At 44.7% G+C, this 23,807-nt stretch overlaps 1 protein-coding gene across 1 annotated transcript in view; it reads right to left on the minus strand.

Annotated features, from left to right (window-relative positions):
- Window positions 1-23,807, minus strand: part of MINDY4 (MINDY lysine 48 deubiquitinase 4) — a gene marked incomplete at its 3' end in the record, with an annotated part of 53,911 nt that overhangs the window by 6,758 nt on the left and 23,346 nt on the right. Inside the window, exons 6-13 of the mRNA XM_039355690.1 lie at window positions 21,976-22,034; window positions 20,395-20,504; window positions 17,789-17,905; window positions 15,145-15,233; window positions 10,941-11,042; window positions 9,383-9,446; window positions 6,932-6,997; window positions 3,528-3,595 (exon numbers count right to left, since the gene is read on the minus strand). Coding sequence (XP_039211624.1) covers window positions 3,528-3,595; window positions 6,932-6,997; window positions 9,383-9,446; window positions 10,941-11,042; window positions 15,145-15,233; window positions 17,789-17,905; window positions 20,395-20,504; window positions 21,976-22,034 — 675 coding nt within the window. The remainder of the gene's footprint in view (window positions 1-3,527; window positions 3,596-6,931; window positions 6,998-9,382; window positions 9,447-10,940; window positions 11,043-15,144; window positions 15,234-17,788; window positions 17,906-20,394; window positions 20,505-21,975; window positions 22,035-23,807) is intronic.

Below are 23,807 nucleotides of genomic sequence, written 5' to 3' on the forward strand. Positions count from 1 at the left end.
TTATTGCAGAAATATTTTGGGTTGCTCCAGTGAGGTTAGGATCCTACACCAAGGTGCAACCAGATGGTGGTGTTTCCCCATGGGACAGTGAACAGAATATTTTAGAATAGAGGTCTTCAAACTTGGCCCTTTTATGACCTGTGGACTATAACTCCCAGAATTCCTCAGCCAGTATGCCTGGCTGAGGAATTCTGGCAGTTGAAGTTCACAGGTCATAAAAGGGCCATGTTTGAAGACCCCTGTTTTAGAAGGTGATGGCCTCATCTTGGGGATAGTTAATAGGTGTCCACCTAAGTTAATATTTCCCAAACTGGACAACTTTCAGAACTGTGGACTTCAACTCCCAGAATTCCTTAACCAAGATGGCTCTCTCTTGTTGAGAATTCTAGGAGCTGAAGTCCACAACTCTTAGAATTCCTCCCTCAATCTTCACTGCAGGCTTTTCTATTGACTTTGTTGTGGGGAACCAACAGCAAAGATCACAAATGGCAATCATGAGGGCCAGAATTTTATTCATGTGATGCTTTGAGTTCTAAGTTCTAAGCCCCTTCATTGAACACCATTGTAAAAGCCACTGAACCAATGGCCAAATGGCTATAGAAATCCTCAATCATCCAGGTCAGGGGTAGGCAATCTTGGCTCTTTTATGACTGGTGGACTTCAATTCCCAGAATTCCCAGAACTCGTGGACTTCAATTCCCAGAATTCCCATGCTGGCTCAGGAGTTCAGGGAGTTGAAGTCCACCAGTCATAAAAGAGCCAAGGTTGCCTACCCCTGATCTAGGTCATGGTTATCCCAAAAGTGCTTTTCCAAAAGACAACTGGACTTTCTTGGGTTGTTCTTTGAAAACCTTTCGCTTCTCTTCCAGGAAGCTTCTTCGGTTCTAACCTCAGTTCTTCAGTTCTAAAATTCTTCAGTTAAAACTGAAAAAGCTTCTGGGATGAGAAGCGAAATGTTTCCAAAGTGGAAAGAAACGCCAAGAAAGTCCAGCTGACTTTTGAAAAAGCATCTTTGGGTGATCTTTGCAGCTGTTTCCATTCCAAGATCATTTCAAAACATCTACCCAGGAGTTACATAGCAATCCTGGAGCGAGGCGTGATGGGTAGTCCTCGTCTTATGACCACAATTGAGCCCAAAGTTTCTGCCGTTTGTTAAATGAGTTTCGCCCCATTTTACGATCTTTCTTGCCACAGTTGATAAGTGAATCACTGCAGTTGATAAGTTATTAAACTGGTTGTTAAGTCAGTCTGGATTCCCCATTAATTTTGTTTGTCAGAAGGTGGCAAAAGGCGACCCCATGACCCCAGGGACGCTGCAACGGTCACAAGTATGAACCAGTTGACAAGCGTCTGAATTTTGGTCACATGACCATAAGCTGTCACTGTGAAAAACGGTCCGAAGTCGCTTTTTTTCAGTGCCGTGATAACTCTGAGTGGTCACTAAATGAACTGTGGTAAGTTGAGGACTAGGGTGTGGCTCCTCCACATATTTTTGAGCCTTCTCACAACTGAATTGACTCACGTGCCATCCATTCGGTGTTGCTTCTTAGCAATCACACCGATGGACCTTCTCCAGGATAAGCAGTTTCCAATCTGCCCTGTATTTTCCCACCCAAAACAGCCTGCCATTCTGACTGATGGGAAAAGCGAGGTTAGCCTGACCTTTGGATCTTAAAGATTTTAAGGAAGAACAGCAAATTCTCCCTTGCCTGCTTACGTTTCCTTCTCCTGAGCAGATAAGGCAGACATTCATTAAAGCTGCTCAACATAAACAGAAGATAGGAAGGGGGCCAAATTAGTTCCCGTGTTTATTTCCTCTTATTAAGGACTTCAGCTCTTGAGCTAATAGGTTCAGGTTTTTAATCTGCTACACTAAAAAAAAAAAAAAAAATTCCACTGAGCATATGGTTCCTAAATCCTTTTAGTCATAATCCCAGTAAAGCAAATACAATAGTTCATTTAGTGACCGTTCTAAATTACAGCACTGAAAAAAGTGACTTACAACCGTTTTTCACACTAACAGCATTCCCCACGTGATCAAAATTCAGATGCTTGGCCATTGACTCATATTTATGACGATTGCAGCGTCCCAGAGTCATGTGATCCCCTTTTGTGACCTTCTGACAAGCAAAATCAATGGGGAAGCCAGATTCACTTAACAACCGTGTCACTAACAACTGCAGTGATTCACTTAACAACTGTGGCAAGAAAGGTCATAAAATGTGGGACACAGATCTAGAGACAGATTACTCTCAAAAGAGACCATGAAATGGCCTTCAATCTTTAGTTTGGATGTTCTTCCAATTTCAATTTTTCCTTGATGTCGCTCCAGAATCAGGCACCAGAAGAAGCAGGTCCCATGATGCTATGTACATTATTTTCTTCACACAAGGATGTCATGATGGCTTCAAGTATCCCATTGGCACTCAACAACCTTGGAATTAGGATGACAAACTGTGCTTCTCAACCTTGGCAAGCTTAAAATATGTGGACTTCAACTCCCAGAATTCCCCAGCCACCCATCCTGGCTACGGAATTCTGGGAGTTGAAGTCCACACACCTGACAAGGTTAAGAAAAACAGGGAAAACTGATTTTACAAATTTGTGAACGTTTGAGAAAAGTATCTTTCCTGGCAAGCGAAAGCCCACCAAGTCATGCACTTGCTTTATAAAATATGTTAAAACTTCTTGTCCTCTGGGTTCCAGAGTATAATCTGGAATAATCAGAGTATAATTCCCTTCACAGGAGAGAAAACTGTTGCGGAGGATCTAGCACAGGGGTGTCAAACTCAATTTCATTGAGGGCCGCATCAGCATTGTGGTTGCCCTCGGGGGGACCGGGTGGGTGTGACCAGGATGGGTGCGGCCTACTGAGTGGGTGTGGCTGGAGTGGGTGTGGCCTACTGGGTGGGTGTGGCCATCTCTACATCGTTTGCGTCAAGGGTGCCTGTGGGGGCCTGGGCAGGAGTGGGACAGATCTGAGGGTCTCTGGCAGAAGGCGGTGGGACCGGGGCAAGCGCCAAGGCATGGCCCATTCCTTCATTCCTCACAAAGGGTGACACCTCCCCAGCATGCACCCGGGGGCGGGGCCAACACGGCAGGGGCTGGTTCCTCGCTGTTTCTGGACGGCCTTGTGGAGCTAAGACTGAATGCGTTTCAGCATAGAGGGCCACCACAAAATTGTACATTGGCTCCCGGCCGGCCTGGGCCAGGGCCAAGGCCGCGGGGGCCGTTCCCTCACTGTTTCCAGGATGCCTTCGCGGGCTACATGAAACCACTTTGCGGGCCGCATCTGGCCCCCGAGCCTTGTGTTTGACATGTCTGATCTAGCAAAATTCAGCGGTGGTAGTTATGAATGTGTACGTGCTTAAGGCAAGAAACCAGCACGGACATTTTCTGAGAAACCTAAAGAATTCTATCTATCTTCAAACATTCTTTGAAACTTCGGCTCATGTCCATCTTTCAAATATGTACCAGGGGCTTAAGCGCTAATTAGATCTCTCCGAATGAAATGCAAACAAACTCACCGATTGATGGATCTTGACAATATCACTGATAAAGTCAGAAGAATGCAGCCATGTGGACCAGCCTCAAACTGAAAGACAGATCAAGGGGAAGGTGGAACATGAAAAATATGGAGTGATGACCAAAATAGGGGCCTCCCCAGGCAAAACATTTGTGGTTGAACAAAAAATGCACGCAATGATTCTTCTTAGTTTCTGGAATGTTTCACTTAGCAATGTAAATTTTGGGCTCCATTGTGGTCGTAATTCGAGGACTACCTGCATGGGTTAGAACTAAGAAGAAGTTTCCTGACAGTGAGAACAATTAACCAGTGGAACAACCTGCCTCCAGAAGTGGTGAATGCTCCAACACTAGACGTTTTTAAGAAGAGACTGGACAGCCATTTGTCTGAAATGGTATAAGGTCTACTACCTGGGCAGGGGGTTGGACTAGATGACCTCCAAGGCCCCTTCCAACTTTAGTATTATTGTTGTTGTTGTTGTTGTTGTTGTTTGTCCTGCTTTTCATTCAGGAACTCCTTGAGAGACCTCCCTCTTCCTATTTTAATGCCAATAACCAGCAGGGCAAGCAAGACAGAGAGAGACACGGTTCAAAATTACCCTGCCCCTATTTACGGACAGACTAGAAGCTGTCTCAACCCTGTTGCTGAAATGGAATATTTGTGTGACAGTGTCACGGTAGTGGTGACGTCTTTGTGGGGTTTTCAACATACAACTTTGTTTCCACTAGCAATTAGGAACAAATCCCTGTAACTTTGGGAGGCTTTTAAAAACCTTTTGGACAAGAATGCTTACAGATTATCCTTGACTTACGCCACTTTTTTCTGTGACACCACCATTTTTCACACTTGCGACTGTGGCTGCTTCCCCATGCTCACCTGATCAAAATCTAGACCCCTATGACGGCTTTTGGGTCCCTTTTGTGATCTTCTGGCAAGCAAACTCAATGGGGGGGAAGCCAGACTCACTTAACAACCCTGTTACTAACTTAACAATTGCAGTGATTCATTTAACGACTGTAGCAAGAAAGGCCGTAAAGCGGGGCAAAACTCACTTAACAACTGTCTTGCTTAGCCACAGAAATTTTGGGCTCAGTTGTATTTTGGGGACTGCTTGTATCTTTGCATTGCCCCTTGTGTGTGTTTTTTGTGCTGAAGCTGGAGCCCACCTACCTTTATAATCCACTTTTTAAAAGCTAATAAGCCGGTTGGTTCACAAAGGTGGCAACTGCAACAGCACAAGGACAGCCCTGCCTCTTTCTGACCTACATCAGGAGCCAGTGGGGACATCCACCCCTTCCCTCAGGCCCTAATTAGCCTGTCCTTCCTTAATTTTCAGACCAAAATAAGATGGGCAAATGTAGTTCAGATCGGTAAAGCCATTAAAACATAATTCAGCCTGTTCCACAAACATTCTTAAGGACCACTCAAAACAATTTCTTAGAGAGAGGAAAAAGGCGAGAAATCTTAGATGGACCTTTTGATGAAGAAAAGGACTCGTTTGGTGATTTATGGATTTGGGAAATTTAAAAAAAAAAGTTCTGGGGAAATGGAAAAAAAATAGATGTCAATTATTCTGTTATTTGGCAGAAAGAAGGGAGGAAGTCGTAGTTTTGTGTTTTCCCTCTTTCTCCACTTCATTTCACTTTCCTTGACTTCTTTATTTGTCTTAGTTTTTCTTTTACTTTTTTTATATCGTTTATTGTATTGAAACGCTCTTAAGATATCCATACGTATATGTATTACTGTGTATGCCTAGAGTACTCAGAATAATCCCATAGTGATGTGGGCAGCAAATAAATTTAACAAATAAAATAAATGTGTTTGTTTTTGTGTTTGTGTGTGTGTCTGTGTGTGTGTACGCTCATGCATCATTGGATGCTCCTGCCATTTTATTACAAAAAGCCACTTTCAATTCATGGCAAAGATGCTGGATTATCAGCCATTCTTACCTCACAGGGTTATTGTTCGGAGGAAAAATAGAAGGAGGAAACAGCAGTATGTTGTCTGTAACTGCTGAGGAAAAGGCGGTGCATGAATCTAACAGACAAACATACTGTACAGTGTTAAACTGTTCATTTATTACCTTCTAAAACACTGGCATTCTTGGCTATTATTTATTGCTTAATTGTTTCATTCTGCTGTCTATCTGAGCCAGTGTGGCCTAGAAACCAGGAGAACGTGAATTCTAGTCCTGCCTTGAGCACAAAGCCAGCTGGGTGACTTTAGGCCAATCATCAGGAGATGGTGAATTCTAGTCCCCCCTTGGGCATAAAAACTGACTGGGTGACTTTGGGCCAATCACCAGAAGACGGTGAGTTCTAGTCCCACCTTAGACATAAAAACTGATTGGGTGACTTTCAGCCAATCACCAGGAGACAGAGAGTTCTAGTCCCTCCTTAGGCATGAAAGCCGGCTGGGTGGCTTTGGGCCAATCACCAGGAGACGGTGAGTTCTAGTCCCACCTTAGACATAAAAACTGACTGGGTGACTTTGGGCCAATCACCAGGAGACAGGGAATTCTAGTCCCTCCTTAGGCATGAAAGCCAGCTGAGTGGCTTTGGACCAATCACCAGGAGACAGGGAGTTCTAGTCCCACTTTAGGCATGAAAGCCAGCTGGGTGACCATAAGCCAGTCATTCCCTCAACCTAACCTACCTCACAGGGTTGTTGTTGTACAGAAAGTAGGAGGCGAAGGTCATAAGTCACCTTAATTGTCACCTTGAATTATTTATAAAGTACAGATGGTCCTTGCTTAACAACTAGCCTCTTAATGAACTTCTTAGTAAAGTTACAACAATAACCCCTCTTCCAAAAGGGATTTGGGACCCAGTTCTGGGGTTATGATGGACACACACACACACACACACACACACACACACACAGAAAGATCATGTGGCCATTTTGGACTCTTGGCAACAAGCTCACTTTTACCACTGTTCTGCAGTCACATTACAGTGACTTATTTTATTTTTTGCCAGTTTCTGGCCTTTTCATTTGATTTCCACCTCCCCCCGCCACCAAAAAACAGATTCGCTTTGCAACTACTCCATTTGCTTCACAACTGCAGCCAAAACAAGTTGCAAAGGGGGTTAGTCATGTGGGCACCTTGACTTATGACCGTCCTGACTTACGATGGAAATTCTAGCCTCCGTTACAGTCGTAATGCTAAATCCTACCTTTAATAAAGGGAGGATTTTTTTAAAAAAAAAAAAACTAAATAAAATAAGGTAAACTGGAAGGCAGTTAAGAGCCGGGTCTAAGCCACACGTCCCTTCCTGATGAACTGGTGTGTCTTTCCTAGACAAGGTGCTTTTAAACACACAAGCAAAAAACGACAACAAGGCGTGAGGTGTATAATTTGAGGGCCCCCGCAGAGAACTGCCCGCTCCTTTGCCGTCCTCATACCTGATGGATATTCTGTTGTAGGAACTTCAGCAGATCTTCGTATTTTGTGATGAAGTGCAACAGAAGCTGCAACAAGAGAGGAAAATTAAACGTTGATATCTAGGTGACAAAATCACCCCAAATGACGCTCTTTTGAAGCAGATGTGCGAATTCTCCTGGATTGGAAGAGAAATATGTGGCTGGCTTGGAAATTCATAGGAGCTGAAGTCCATCTGTCTTAAAGTAGCCCAATATGGCAAACAATGAATTGCAGTTGCATGTAAGTTTTCTTAATCCTGGAAGGCAATGACTTTTTTTTTTCCTGATCAGCGTTCAGATATTTTTCTTTCTAAAATAAACAAAACAGCCACTCAACTTTGACGGCACTTGCTCATCTAGGCTACCCGTTTGTCAGGGCCACCTGGACTTTGGGTAATGTTCAGAGGAAAGGGAAGCAAGAATTCAAAACATCTGACAGCTTTTTTGGAAAGCTGGGATGAAGGGAAACAGGTTGCGTTTCCCACATCTGCCTGGTGGAATTGGGTGTCTCACACGTACCAACTCCAAACCGCCAGTACCAAGAGGGTTTAAGTTACTAAGAGGATAAGCCTAAAGATTTATTTATGCTTATCTGGTTTCTCACCAACTTCCAGACACTGAATATATCTTTTCCATTTAACTTCTCTCTCTCTCTCTCTCTCTCTCTCTCTCTCTCTCTCTCCCTCTTTATCTCTTTCTCTCTGTCTCTCTCCCTCTTTCCCCTTCTCTTTATCTTTCTTTCTGTTTCTCTCCATCTCTTCTCTCCTTCTCTCTCTTTCTCTTTCTTTCTTTCCTTCTCTTTTTGTCTCTCTCCTGTTTCTCCCTCTCTCTCTCCCTCTCTCTTTCCCCTCCTCTCTCTCCCTCTCTCTTTCCCCTCCTCTCTCTCTCTCTCTCTCTCTCTCTCTCTCTCTCTCTCTCTCTCCCATACTCTCTCAGTGGGGGGCCAGAATAACGTCTTCCTTTGATAAATAATTAAAATTTGAAGCAGCCTCAGTGACATCCCATAGCTTGGAAAACAATTGTTCAAATTTGGATATAGTATAAAAATACAATCATTCTAGTTCTATCAGGGAGGGAGAGAGGGAGGGGGGAAGGGAAGGAAGGAAGGATGGATGAAAAGGAACATAAAAAAGAAAGAGAGAGAAAGAAAGGGAGGGAGGGAAGGGGGGAGAAAGAAAGGAAAGAGGAAGGAAGGAGGAAGGAAGGAGAAAGGGAAGAAGGAGAGAGGGGGGAAGAAAGGAAGGAAGGAGAGAGAAAGAAAGGGAGGGAGGGAAGGAGGGAGGAAGGAAGGATGAAAAGGAACATAAAAAAGAAAGAGGGAGGGAAGGAAGGAAGGAGGAAGGAAGGAAGGAAGGAAAAAAGGAAGGGGACAAAAAGGGAGGGAGGAAGAAAGAAAGGAAGGAAGGAAGGAAGGAGAGAGAAAGAAAGGGAGGGAGGGAGGGAAGGAGGGAGGAAGGATGAAAAGGAACATAAAAAAGAAAGAGAAAGAAAGGGAGGGAGGGAAGGAGGGAGGAAGGAAGGAGAAAGGGAGGGAGAGAAAGAGGGAGGGAGAAAGAGAGAAAGAAAGGGAGGGAGGGAGGGAAGGAGGGAGGAAGGAAGAAAGGAACATAAAAAAGAAAGAGAAAGAAAGGGAGGGAGGGAAGGAGGGAGGAAGGAAGGAGAAAGGGAGGGAGAGAAAGAGGGAGGGAGAAAGAGAGAAAGAAAGGGAGGGAGGGAGGGAAGGAGGGAGGAAGGATGAAAAGGAACATAAAAAAGAAAGAGAAAGAAAGGGAGGGAGGGAAGGAGGGAGGAAGGAAGGAGAAAGGGAGGGAGAGAAAGAGGGAGGGAGAAAGAGAGAAAGAAAGGGAGGGAGGGAGGGAAGGAGGGAGGAAGGAAGAAAGGAACATAAAAAAGAAAGAGAAAGAAAGGGAGGGAGGGAAGGAGGGAGGAAGGAAGGAGAAAGGGAGGGAGAGAAAGAGGGAGGGAGAAAGAGAGAAAGAAAGGGAGGGAGGGAGGGAAGGAGGGAGGAAGGATGAAAAGGAACATAAAAAAGAAAGAGAAAGAAAGGGAGGGAGGGAAGGAGGGAGGAAGGAAGGAGAAAGGGAGGGAGAGAAAGAGGGAGGGAGAAAGAGAGAAAGAAAGGGAGGGAGGGAGGGAAGGAGGGAGGAAGGAAGAAAGGAACATAAAAAAGAAAGAGAAAGAAAGGGAGGGAGGGAAGGAGGGAGGAAGGAAGGAGAAAGGGAGGGAGAGAAAGAGGGAGGGAGGAAGAAAGAGAGAAAGAAAGGGAGGGAGGGAAGGAGGGAGGAAGGAAGAAAGGAAGGAGATGAAAAGGAACAAAAAAGAAAGAGAGAGGAAGGGGAGGGAAGCAGAGAGGAGCAATAGATGATGAAGAGAAATGGGGGGGAGGCAGGGAGGGACGCAGGGAGGGAGGAAAAAGTCTAAATAAAAATGTACCATTTCTAAGATCCCGTCTGGCTTATATTTTCCCGCAGGCGTGAACTGCTGTATTCCTGTAGACCTGAAAAGGTCATAAAAACAAAACATTCTGATTTTCTCGAATGCCAGGGCAAAAAAGCAATAACCTGTGGGTGATTCAGCAGACCTATTTAGCGTATTCTTTCTATTTTGAAGTTTTCGCTGTTTTCATATTTCCTGAGGGTTGGCTGAAAGGAGTTTCAGTTTAATAGGAGCCGCCACACCCCCCCCCCCCCACACACACACACCACCACCACCACCACCATGCACTCCCAAAATCTTCAGATGACCTTCAGGAAGACAGTATGAAGTTAGCATTGCTTAGCTATGGGGCGGAGAGAGGGGGGGGTCAGGGAGAGGAAGTGGGGGGTAGAACATCACTAGCCAAGAGAGCTTCATTTCTGTTCAAATTAAATTCTGAATGGGCACGCTGGAACATACAGCTCGTCCTCAACATATAAACGTTTGTTTAGTGACCGTTCAAAGGTACAACAGAACAGGGTGGAAAAAGTGACCTAGGACTGTTTTCACACTTAACGCTGTTGCAGCATCCCCGTGGTCACGTGATGGAAACTGGCATGTACTTACGACAGTTATCCCAGGTTCATGGGATCAAAACGTGGACACTTGGCAACTGACATGTATTTATGGCGGTCACAGAGTCCCTGGATCATGGGATCCCTTTTTACGACCTTCTGGCAAGCAAACTCAGTGGGGAAGCCAGGTTTAACCACCGTGTTATTATTATTATTATTTTAACAACTGCAGTGATTCACTTAACAACTGTGAAGGTCATAAAATGGGGCAAAGCTCACTTAACAAATGTCTCACTTAGCAACAGAAATTTTGGGGCTCAGTTGCGGTCATAAGCCAAGGACTATCTGTAAAGCTTTATGCCCACAGCACAGGAAAATCTGTAATAATGAGCTATTGTTGAAGGAAGCCACTGTTTCATTATTATTCCTCCGTTGGTTGTTATTATGGGATAGTCTTCGAATTACAACGGTTTGTTTAGTGACCGTTCAAACTTACACTGGCACTGAAGAAAGTGACTTATGACCATTTTTCACACTTACGACCGCTGCAGCATCCCCTTGGTCACGTGATCAAAATTCGGATGCTTGGCAACTGGCTCATATTTACGACCGTCGCAGTGTCCCAGGGTCATGTGACCTTCTGAACAGCAAAGTCAATGGGGGAAATGAGATTCACTTAGCAACCGTGTTACTAGCTGCAGCGATTCACTTAACAAACGTGGCCAGAAAAGTCGTAAAATGGGGCAAAGCTCACTTAACAAATGTCTCACTTAGCAACATAAATTTTGGGGTTCAGTTGCGGTCATAAGCTGAGGACTGCTTGTACAGCGGAGCTTCTTGGTGAATGAAGGCGGAGCCTGCAATTTTGGGGGTCTTCTGCCATTCCAAAGTCTCCCATCGGAGAAGGTGAAAATGAGTTTGGATGGGAGGGAGAGCAGGACAAGGATAGCGTGTTCTTTTTAAAACAAAAAACAAAAAACAAAATTGTACTTCTCACTTACAAAGTCACCACCACTTTGTCATTGCCACCTGCACGCCATAAAATACTGGCAAGAGCTAAAATGAGACACTGGATCCTTTCAGCGTCCGATGGCCGAAGGCATCTGCAGGTTGTAATGGAAAAGAGAGAGATCATAATCAAGAAACTACCAAGAAGAAAAGAATATTTCCACCAACACTGACAGGACAAGCCAAGGTATATAAACAGAGAATAAAACCCCACTCTCCCTTCTAGCACTGATGATGTTACCTAGTTGGGTCATGAAATGTCCACAAGGAAACAACCAAGCTCAGAAAGCACCAAGGACTCTATAGATCTCGACCATCTCCTCCTCCTCCTCCTCCTCCTCCTCCTCCTCCTCCTCCTCCTCCTCTTCCTCCTCCTCCTCCTCCCCCTCCTCCTCCTCCTTTTCAACCCCACTCCCTTCCACCACTGATGATGTTATCTAGCTGGGTCATGGAATGTCTGCAAGAAAACCATCTATCTCAGAGAGCACCAAAGACTCCATCATCATCATCCCTCCTCCTCCTCTTCCTCCTCCTTCAAACCCCCCTCCTTTCCACCACTGATGATGTTATCTAGCTGGGTCAGGAAATGTCTGCAAGAAAACTACCAATCTTAGAGAGCACCAAGGACTCCACAATCATCATCACCAACCTCCTCCTCCTCCTCCTCTTCAAACCCCACTCCCTTCCACCACTGATGTTGTTATTTAGTTGGGTCATGAAACGTCTACAAAAAAACCACCAACCTCAGAGAGCACCAAGGACCACACAGACTTCTTCTTCCTCATTTTCCCCATCCCCTTTGTCCTCCACTATGCAAACTCCACTCCCTTCTAGCAGTGATGCTGTTCCCTAGTTGGGTATGAAATGTCTGCAGGAAAACAACCAAGCTCAACCAAGAGCACCAAGGGTCGCACAATTCAACCCTGAGCTACGAAGATTCTCTTCTAGAGAGAGACATAAGCAGCAAGGGAAAATGTACAGTCTAGGATAGTGGTAGGTGGCCAAAAGACTCTTTTTCTGATTTCTATATTGCATCTCATAGGCCTTGATGGCCAGGGTGGCTGGGAATTGTAGTCAGAGATACCCAAGCTCTCAGCACCCATAGCCCAGGAAACCATCAAGTTGAGATCTGAAGACCAACTTGGATGCACAAAGCTTTTCTTTCAGCATGACGTTCTGACTGCTGGACTCTCCCTTTGCAAACTTGTCTGGTGTCATGGGAGTTGGGAAGATCAATAAGTCTAATGCCCAACTCAATTCTATGTTCCACATGAGGGCACCTCCATCTTTTGGGGGCTTTGGTATTCCTTGCAAAAGCCTGCAAGATGTGATGAAATATAGTCCATAGAGCAGTGGTTCTCAACCTGTGGGTCGGGACCCCATTTGGGGTCGAACGACCATTTCACGGGGGTCGCCAAACAACGCAGTCCGCCATTTTTTCCCCCTTTTCCTTAGCTGTGCTACTCCCTTTTATTCTATTGGCTTTTGAAAGCCAATAGAATAGACTCTCTTGAATAGAGTCTAATTCTATTGGCTTTCAAAAGCCAATAGGAATTGTCCAGGCTGTCTCTGCCCTGCTGAGCCCGCCAAAAGTCCCATTCTGCAAACGGTGCTGCAAGTTGTCTGCAGCGAAGGCGAGCTGTCTGGAAGTTTCCACCCCTCCCTGCTGAGCAACTACTAAAAATGTAAGTAAAAGAGGGCCAGGGGTGGGAGGTGGGAGGCCGGTGGGCGCAGGGAGGGTCCTCGACTTACGACCGGCTGGGTAGTCCTTGACTTACGACCGGTTGGGTAGTCCTCCACTTACGACCGGTTGAGTAGTCCTTCACTTACAACCGGTTGGGGGGTCGCGGCATTAAAAAGGTTGAGAACCACTGCCGTAGAGGCTCCTTCTCAGAGGGCTAAGAGACAGCAGATATTGGAATATCTTGTGGACAGGAAGGGGGCAAAGTCAGACCCTCCCTAGAGCTTCACAGAATATCTCTATACATATGCAGCTAACCTGGCAAGATTCTGTCTGTAGGTGAACGACATTAAACCTGCATGTCATTCTTGGTTCTTCAGTCCTAACAGTAGCCCCCTCTTTTGGTCTGAGGCAGCACTGCCCACCCTTTGAGTGGGAATTTCAACTCCCAGAATCCTTCAGTTAATGAATTCTGAGAGTGGTCTACTTGTGCCCCACATTGTTGCACTGAGCAAGTGATTGGTTTCGCTGCCTAGGACAGGGGTAGGCCACCTTGGCTCTTTGATGACTCGTGGACTTCCACTCCCAGAATTCCTGAGCCAGCCTGGCTCAGCTTGGAAACCTCTCCCTTTCCCCTCAGCATGGCTGGCTCAGGAATTCTGGGAGTTGAAGTCCATGAGTCATAAAAGAGCCAAGGTTGCCTACCCATGGACTAGGCCTAGGCCGCTTTATGACTCGTGGACTTCAACTCCCAGAATTCCTGAGCCAGCCTGGCTCAGCTTGGAAACCTCTCCCTTTCCCCTCAGCATGGCTGGCTCAGGAATTCTGGGAGTTGAAGTCCATGGGTCATAAAAGAGCCAAGGTGGCCTACCCCGGCCTAAGGGGAAATGTACAATGTCGAAGCACCTAAGGCTGAGGGTTAGAGAATTAGGGTTCAGATTAGGGTTAGGGTTAGGGCAGGGGTGTCAAACTGCCAGCCCGCAGGCCGGATGCATCATGCCGAAACTGCACCCACCCCACCCCCGACAAGGGGGGAAAAGTTGCAATATGTCATGACACGTCACGTGATGTTGCGAGTTTGACACCCCTGGGTTAGGGATTAGAGTTGTGCTGCTGGGTATTAGGTGTTAGGGGTTGGGATTAGGGTTAGGGATTAGGGTTAAGGTATGGTTATGGTTAATGCTTAGGGGCTAGAGTTAGAGGCTAGGGCATTAGAGCTAGAATTAAGAGTTAGGGTTAAAGAGGGTTAGAAGATTAAGATTAAGGGTTAGAGTTAAGGGATATGGTGCTGAGAGTTAGGTGTTAGAGTTAGGATTAGGACTAGGGTTAGGGATTATGATTAATGTTTAGGGATTAGGGTTAGAGAGGAAAGTGTTAGGGCTAGAGTTAATGGTTAAGATTAGGAGGGTTAACAGGTTAAGTTTAAGGGTTAGGGTTAAGGTAAGGGGCTAGTGAGTTAGGGTTCATAGGGTCAGTGTTATATACTTAGAAGGTTAAAGATTAGAGTTAGGGTTAAGGTGTATCGGTGGGGTATCAGTAGGGTATATCAGTGAGGTGTCACCAAGACAGACCGAGACAGATGTTGCCTGAGATGCTGGGGTGCATTGCACCCCCATTCACACATTATACACCCACTGAAATTCCTTCCACTTGGAAGTTCTCATTTGCATTCATCCCAGCTCTGTGATCACCTGCCTTTTCCAAACAGAGAACAAGATTTCAGCTGGATAATTCACCTCGACTCCCCTCCCCTCTGTCATCCTTGGCTAATACAATCCCTGGTTGTTTAGTCAGAGGCACGGAATCAAAATCATGTGAAGTATTAGTACCGATTTATAAAACTTTAGTAAGGCCACACCTGCAATGCTGCATCCAGTTTGGTCACCACATTACAAAAAAGAGGTTGAGTCTTTGGAAAAATGCAAAGAGCAACTTAAGACGATTAAAGATGTGGAGACTAAAACAAATGAAGAACATTTGCTGGAACTAGGTAGAATTAGTCTAGTGAAGAGAAGGACCGGGGTGACATGATAGCAGTCTCCCAATATTTGAGGGGATGCCACAAAGAAGAGGGGGGGTCAACCTATCTTCCAAAGCACCTGAAGGCAGGACAAGAAGCAATGGATGGAAACTAATCAAGGGGAAAAGCAACCTAGATATAAAGAGAAACTTCCTGACAGTGAGAACAATTAACCAGTGGAAACAGCTTGCCTTCAGAAGTGGTGGGTGCTCCATCACTGGAGGATTTTAAAGAAGAAACTTGACAGCCACTTGTCTGAAATGGTATAGGGTCTCCTACTTAAGCAGGGGGCTGGACTGGAAGACCTCCAGGGTCCCTTTCCAGTTCTATTCTGAACTGAACTGAAATCTGCATGATTTCCACGGCTTATACTTTTCAACTCCACCACAGAGGTCAAAACTAGGACCACCCCCATTTCCCCACAACAGTGGAGGGGGAATTTCCTTGAACGGGAATGGAAAAAAACCTGCCGGGCCCTCGGGGAACGTGGACTTACCTAACCGTGTTGTTCCGGCTACTGTCCCCAAAGATAAGATGTTGGAGGACGTGGGCTTGAACGGCTGCCAGGACCCCGCACGGCCCACCCTGGAAGAGGCCAGGAAAGAAGGGAGGAAATCAACACGTGTGAAAGTCCTTTGCAGCCTGGATCTCTTTCACCTGCCTGATGGCCTCTCCCCACCGCTGCTGTCCTTGGCCGCTCTCCGGTGACCCTCGCGGACACAATGAGATCTGGCGCTGCCAGGTTCTTAATTAAAACTTCAGGTCCCTGGATGTTTTCCTAAAAAGGCCAAGCCAGGTTAGGTACGTGGCGGCTTTGTTCTGGCCAGCAAAATCGAAAGCATCTGGGTTTTCTGATGGTTAAAAGGTTAAGGGGGAGAGGAACAGCCACTCAGGATGATTTTAAAGTCCTGTTAAAAGGGCTCAAGTTGGACACATAAAACCCGGCAACTCACTTAGAATTTGGGTTGGGGGGAGGGGGGGGCTGAAAGCTTTCCTCCAAGCTAGAATTTGGGTTGGAGGGAGGGGGGTTGAAAGCTTTCCTCCACCCACCCCCCTTCAGGGCATTATTGATCCATAGGAAATGCTTTCGAATGAAAAAAATAAATGTACAGCTAGATCAGCGGTTCTCAACCTGTGGGTCGGGACCCCATTTGGGGTCGAACGACCATTTCACGGGGGTTGCCAAACAACGCAGTCCGCCGTTTTCTTTTCCCCTTTTCCTTAGCTGTGCTACTCCCTTTTATTGGCTTTTGAAAGCCAATAGAATAGACTCTCTTGAATAGAGTCTAATTCTATTGGCTTTCAAAAGCCAGTAGGAATTGTCCAGGCTGTCTCTGCCCTGCTGAGCCCGCCAAAAGTCCTATTCTGCAAACGGTGCTGCACCAGTTGAGTAGTCCTCAACTTACGACCGGTTGAGTAGTCCTCGACTTACAACCGGTTGGGGGTCGCGGCATTAAAAAGGTTGAGAACCACTGAGCTAGAGCTTGGCTTACAATCACAATGGAGCCCAATTTTTATGTTTATTAAGCAAGACAGTTGTTAAATGAGTCCTGCCCCACTTTATGAGCTTTCTCGCCAGAGTTGTTAAGCGAATCTGGGTTTCCCCATTGCCTTTGCTTGTCAGGAGATCGCAAAAGGGGATCACGTGACACGCCCCTGGGACACTGCGACCGCCATAAATAGGAGTCAATTGCCAAGCGTCTGAATTTTAATCACGTGATGCTGCAGCGGTCGTTAAGTGTGAAAAACGGCCATAAGTTACTTTTCCCAGTACCGTAACTTCAAACAGTCACCAAATGAACTGTTATGTTGAAGACTTACCTGTATCAGGAATTTGCTACCAAATGATAGGCCGAGATACGGGGTGGAAGCTTTCTCTCTATGTCTCAGAGGAAGGAGGATTTTTAAAATTGTTTTTCAAGAGAAGGACTACCCTTTATTAACAGCTAAGGAGGACGGAGAATCGGGGATGGATTCTTTCTATATATTTTTTTCTCTTGGGAATAAATTGGATTAGGCCAGGGATAGGCCACCTTGGCTCTTTTATGACTCGTGGACTTCAACTCCCAGAATTCCTGAACCAGCCACGCTGAGGGGAAAGGGAGAGTTTCCAAGCTGAAGTCCACGAGTCATAAAGTGGCCTAGGCCTAGACCAGGGGTAGGCCACCTTGGCTCTTTTATGACGCGTGGACTTCAACTCCCAGAATTCCTGAGCCAACATGGCTCAGCTTGGAAACCTTTCCCTTTCCCCTCAGCATGGCTGGCTCAGGAATTCTGGGAGTTGAAGTCCACGCGTCATAAAAGAGCCACGGTGGCCTACCCCTGAGTTACTAGGAAGATGAGGGGACTTCAACTCCCAGAATTCCTCTACCAGCATGGCATCCTATATCAGGAATAGGCAATTTTGGCTCTTTTATGACTCATGGACTTCAACTCCCAGAATTCCTGTGCCAGCCATGCTGAGGGGAAAGGGAGAGGTTTCCAAGCTGAGCCATGCTGGCTCAGGAATTCTGGGAATTGAAGTCCACCAGTCATAAAGCGGCCTGGGCCTAGGCCAGAGATAGGCCACCTTAGCTTTTTTATGACTTATGGACTTCAACTCCCAGAATTCCTGAGCCAGCCATGCTGAGGAGAAATTGAGAGGTTTCCAAGCTGAGCCATGCTGGCTCAGGAATTCTGGGAGTTGAAGTCCACGAGTCATAAAAGAGCCAAGGTGGCCTATCTCTAGCCTAGGCAATGGAAAGTGTCTATGAAAGTGTCCATCATCCAGGTCATGGTTGTCCCAAAGGTGCTTTTTCAAGAGGCAACTGGACTTTGTTTTTGCTTGAAGTTTCCCTTCTCATGTAAGAAGCTTCTTTAGTTCTGACTGAATGGTGGAGGTTGGAAGTGGCCTCATCAACTCTGAGAAAGAGTACAAACGACCAGATGACTGCAAGGAATGTAAGTCCTTTCCTCCTCCAGTCAGAACTGAAGAAGCTTCTTGGATGAGAAGCGAAACGCCTTCAAAGAAAAACAGAGTCCAGATTGCCATTTCAAAAAAGCACCTTGAGACAATGGAAAGTTCCTTGCAGGTGAAGTTTACCAACTCTAGTCAGTGAGAGCTTCTTAGTGATTCGGGGAGCCCGATGGGAAGTGGTTACCTTTTTTTGCACAATGCCGTATTTCAACTGCGGGTTTTCGCTGAATGTAAAACTCTGGATTTTCCATTCTTCATGGAAGCATCCAAGACTGGAGCCGAAAAGCAGAGTTTTTAGGTCCTTTATTAACAGAAAAAAGGAAAGGTGGAATAAAAGAAAGAGCAGATATGAAAGAAAAAACTCCTACATTTATTTGGGAAACACATATAATGACAAAGACTGAGAGACACCCTCTTAAACCAGGGAAGACAAAGCTGGAGAACATATATACAGATAGTCCTCAACTTACAACAAATCCACTTAGTGGCCATTCAAAATTACAATGGAAAAAAGTGGCTTAAGGCCGTTTTCCACACCTACGACCATTGCAGCATCCCTGTGGTCACATGATCAAAATTCAGACACTGCCACTGACTCATATTTATGACGGTTGTAGTGTCCCAGGGTCACGTGATGCCCTTTTGCGACCGTCTGGCAAGCAAAGACGATGGGGGAAGCCAGGCTGACTTAACAACCGTGTTTCCAGCTTAACAACTGCAGTGATTCACTTAGCAACTGGGGCAAGAAAGGCCATAAAATGGGGTAAAACTCACTTAACAACTCTCTCACTTAGCCACATAAATTTTGGGCTCACTTGTGGACATACGTTGAAGACTACCTGTAATCTCCCACTTAACCCCTATGCTATAAATGGTGCATTAACTTGGCATATGCTTTCTTTTTCCTTATAATGTTGTTTCAGCAAAAATGAGTCATGGCAAGCAAAATGAGGTTTGGCTGCAGATCCCTTCTGCATTTCTTCACCCTGCCCATCGTTTTGAAAAGTCTCTTTTCAAGTTTAATTGCTAAAACAAAACTTAAGAGAATTGCTGCTCAGGAATCTATCATTAATGCCAACTTGCATTTGCTTACCATTTCTCCAACCAGCAAACACTTTTAAATGACATCAGAAGGGACAAATTAACAAAAGAGATAAAAGAAAAGGAAGACACAGAGTACTATCTAATATGGAACAAGTGGTATGACTGGTTGGAGACTAGAAATAATAGAGGAGAATAAATATGGAAAGGTTGAAAGTGGAAAATGTGTGTATAATAATGTATAGTCATAATAATATGTATTATTCTTAGTATAAAATGTAGTATGAAGGAAGAAAAATGCAAATAAGAAACAACGGGACAACAAGGACAAATATATCTAAAGAAGAATAAGGGGGGAAATGTAAATAATAGAAGATTACCGTTACAAAATTGCTGTTTAAAAAAAGGAGTATACACTGTATATGTATGTGTGTTATGTTTGATTTTGTTTTGTTGATTTAAAAAATAAAAAAATATTTTTAAAAAATGACATCAGAAGAAGAAGACATAGAGGAGGAGGAGGAAGAAGAGGAAGAGGAAGAGGAAGAAGAAGAAGAAGAAGAAGAGGAAGAAGAGGAGGAGGAGGAGGAGGAGGAAGAAGAAGAAGAAGAGGAAGAGGAAGAAGAAGAAGAAGAAGAAGAAGAAGAAGAAGAAGAAGAAGAAGAAGAAGAAGAAGAAGAAGAAGAAGAAGAAGAAGAAGAAGAAGAAGAAGAAGAAGAAAGAAGAAGAAGAAGAAGAAGTTGGAAGGGACCTTGGAGGCCATCTAGCCCAACCCTCTGCTCAGTTTTGTCCCAAAGATGCTTTTACAAAAGGCAACTGTGGACAGTGCAACCGTCATAAGTACATGCCGGTTGCCAAGTGGTTGAATTCTGACCATGTGACCATAGGGATGTGACGATGTTTATAAGTGTGAGAACCGGTCATATCTCACATTTTTCCAGGGCCGTTTTAACTTTGAATGTTTGCTAAAGAATAGTTTTAAGTCGAGGACTATCTGAACAGGCAATCCGTTGATCAATTTTTACAGGGCGGTTTTAATCAGGCACAAAGAATTAGAACCACATTAAGTTCCAGTTAAGATAATTTATTGATCATGCATATTCACAAGAATCTAGTCAACTAATGTTCAGCACCAAATTGACCCTGGATAAGAGTCAACGGAATTTAAAAGCGGTTGGACTTAAACCTTTTGTGGTAATGTAATGATTCTAGACTTATGACTTGCTTGACCCCTCCACCAGGCTCTGCTTGCTCTTCTCTTACAATTCAGCACATTTAATTTAGCTAAGAATGAACAAAAGGAAACAAATCCCTTGAAGGTTAGCACAGAATAAGCTGACCACATATTCAGATTCTGTGGTGTCCTTAATGGTCTCTGAGCTTGGTTGTTTGTTTGCACAGGTTTCCTGACCCGACTAGGTAACATCATCAGTGTTAGTGAGTCTGGGTTGCTCATTGTTTACATACAATAGTTTGCCCTGGCAGTGTTGATGAGGGAGGGGTTTTCTTCTTGATATTGATTGTTTGTCTGGCGTTAATCCCTACGTATCTGGTTGTTAGCTGCTAGAGATGGTGTTATTTTGGTCTTTTTGTTTCCTTCTTGACTTTTTAACTCTTTCTTTTGAAAGGTGTGTAAATATTGTTTATCTCTTCGTGCCTGTTAATGGTCGATGGGTTTGGGGGCCAAACTTCCAGAAATCCCCTCCCCATTCAGACTCAGTCCTTTGCCAAACTTAATGCACAGCTCACCTTTGCAAGAATGAAATCAATGGGCTTGGTTGTCACTTGACAGGTATATAGAGCCAAAGGTTCAGGATCCTTCCCAACATTCTCCCAGCTTTCTTCATCCTCAACATCAACTAATAAAGGAAAATAAGAGGTCAACATCTGGAACATGGGAACAGTCGTTGTAGTAATCTAGCAGCATCTTATGCCCTATTAGACCACAAAATTTTATTTGAATTTTCTATTTTCAGACCACTCTATATTTGAAAGTCCTTCAATATTCAAGTATTTGCGTTTTAATATTCAAGGTTTGTTGGAATATTCATGAACAGGAAGAGTCATGTGGTAACTCAGTCAGCCAATGTGAAGAAAGTGCTACTGAGTCTGTGCAAAAGAGTATTGAGTTAGGAGCTGGATTTCCAGTCTCAAGTTTTGTCTCTGGTCTGTCTCTGTAAGAGGTCTTCGTTAAGCTATGTTGCTGTAAAGAAGAATGGTATTGTAAATATTTTTATATAAATATAAAGTTGTTTGAATCAGCTAAATGCAGTCAACTGTGAGAGCTTCTGATTTATTTTTCACCAATAGAGAAATTAAAATTCTCTAACAAGGTTAAAACAGCGTTTTTCTCCTTGTTATTTTTTTAAACTAAAACTTGATTTTCTTTATCTCCTTGAGATAAAAACCCACTGATGAAACAGGTTATGCCATCCTTAACTACAGTTAATATAGCCATAAGCTATTCCTTATATGTCATGGTGATGTCAGTCACCCAACAGACTAGGTTGAGAACAAAAATGCAATAGGGTTCAAAAGGCACATGGAAAGGATGTTCACATAGTTATTAAATAAATGGTTGCATTTTGAAGATACCTAATACAGAAGCTTTTATTGGAATTTTCTAATACCAAGTTCAGGACAAAGAAACATAACACAATATCACAATATATTGGTGCTTCTTAACCTTGACAACTTTAAGATGGGTGGACTTCAACTGCCAGAATTCCCCAGATCAGCAAACAGGTTTTTCCACTACCCTCCAAATTTACAAATCATCTTCTCCTCTTCCTCCTCCTCCTCCTCCTCCTCCTCCTCCTCCTCCTCCTCCTCCTCCTCCTTCGGCTTCCCTATTGATCTCCTCTCCACAAACCCCACTCCCTTCTGGCACTGATGATGTTCCCTAGTTGGGTCATGAAACGTCTGCAAGAAAACAACCAAGCTCAGAGAGCACCAAAGACCCCACAGTCATCGTTGTCTTCTTCCTCCCCCTCTTCCTCCTCCTCCATTTTCTACTTATCTTCTTTCTCCTCCTCCTTCCTTCCTCCCTCTTTCCTTCTGCTCCTCCTCCTCCTTCTTCTTCTCCTCCTTCTCCTATCTTCTCCATTTTCTACTTATCTTCTTTCTCCTCCTCCCTCCTTCCTCCCTCTTTCCTCCTCCTCCTCCTCCCCCCTCTCATCCTTCCTTTCCTTTCTCCTTTTCCTTCCTCCTTCCTTCCTTACTTTCTTCCTTCAGATGCTGGGTGTGGCATTGTGGGAGTTGAAGTCCACCATCTTAAATTTACCGTGGGAGAGAAACACTGCAGCAAATATTTCACCAAACAGAACTGACCTAATTCCAAAACGTCTCTGGGCAAATAATCTTTTCTGGACACAGATGTGGGAGATCTTCTGAAATGAAATAAGATGGAACAAGCACACAGTCAAATCTTTTCCGAAACATGGCTAGATTTAAGTGGATTTAACCAGGAGTGAATGGAGAATCAAAATATCTTGTGAGCAAATTGCTCACAAGAGACACTGGGACTTTCATTTTTGAAGGCAGAGCTAGAAAACCTAATTCTCAGAACTTCATACTCACCATATAATGAAAGTTTACCATGTGGACCTTAGAACAGGGGATTAACGTAGTAGTTATTTCCAGAAAGCCTCTTTTGAACAAGGCTACTGGGATTGGGAATCTTAAATTGTTATAGCCACCTGTCAAAGATTTCTGCTTTGTGGCCTGGAGGAGTAGTAGAGGGGACGGCTCCATGCAAGTAACAGACAAGTGTGCACAGCTCCATTTGTGCAGCGGGCATGTGCACCCACTCATCTGGGTGCACCTGCTCACCTGCTGCTTGCACATGGGGATATGCATGTTCATGCATGCTTGCCCGCCACTTCTGTGGCCCGGTTTGGAACAGTTCAAGCCAGGGGATTGGGGACCGCTGATGCCGAGGACAGGAAATCTCCCCCAAACCTGGGCTAAAAATGGTCCAACCATTTTGCTGTCGGCAAAAACAGGAAACTTTGCAAAACTTTCTAAATCAATTCCAGCTGCTTATTTGCAATTCGTATTTTAATCTTTGTGCAAAAAATTGTGCGTACCTGTTTATTATTGTTATGCTTAGACAGGTCTGAGCCACTTCCAAATATTATCTGTCCCTGGTGGATTTCAGCTCTCATTCCCTTAGCAACAAATCTCATTTACTTTGGCACTTACTGAGTCGAAGTCATATTCCTTGCTCTCTACACATCATGTCTGAAAGCTGGGTCATGGCAACAGACTCATTTTCTTGTCGGTTGCAGATGCCCATACAAGCAGGTTGCTCAGAGAGTTGTCGGAATGTGCTAAACTCGCCCAGCACAAAACCTGTTGTATTTCCTCAAAGTACAATATCTAGACAACACGTTATTTCATTGTGCAGGAGAACCCAGAGCCTGGTTCTGCATACTGTCCTATGAACCTCAAATTTTGGGCTCCTTTCCCACCAGTCCAAAGCATATCGCAGAATGAGAATTACAAGTTATCCTCAGCTTACAACAGTTTATTTAGTCACCGCTCAAAGTTATAATGGCACTGAAAAAAGGAGGGAGGGAAGGAGGAAAACATCTATATCAAGGGTAGGCCACCTTGGCTCTTTTATGACTGGTGGACTTCAACTCCCAGAATTCCTGAGCCAGCCAAGCTGAGGGGAAAGGGAGAGGTTTCCAAGCTGAGCCATGCTGGCTCAGGAATTCTGGGAGTTGAAGTCCACCAGTCATAAAGCGGCCTAGGCCTAGACCAGGGCTAGGCCACCTTGGCTCTTTTATGACTTGTGGACTTCAACTCCCAGAATTCCTGAGCCAGCCAAGCTGAGGAGAAAGGGAGAGGTTTCCATGCTGAGCCATGCTGGCTCAGGAATTCTGGGAGTTGAAGTCCACGAGTCATAAAAGAGCCAAGGTGGCCTACCCCTGGTCTAAATAAAACTGTACCATTTCTAAAATCCCATCAAAGTCAGAGAAATCCTCAACCCTCTTTGCTGATGGCCAGGAATAGATTCAAGAAAAGATGACTCAGATTGAAATAACTCATGTACAACCCAACATGGAGACTGATTCACTGGTATTGTGGGCGACTCAAGGCTGAAGGAACATGCCAAGATGTTGTGGAAAAGCCCTGTCACGATGAGTAAAAAGGTT

Source organism: Crotalus tigris, unplaced genomic scaffold, assembly GCF_016545835.1.
Source record: "Crotalus tigris isolate CLP2741 ecotype Arizona unplaced genomic scaffold, ASM1654583v1 scf7180000018733.473104, whole genome shotgun sequence".
NCBI classification, from domain to species: Eukaryota; Metazoa; Chordata; class Lepidosauria; order Squamata; family Viperidae; genus Crotalus; species Crotalus tigris.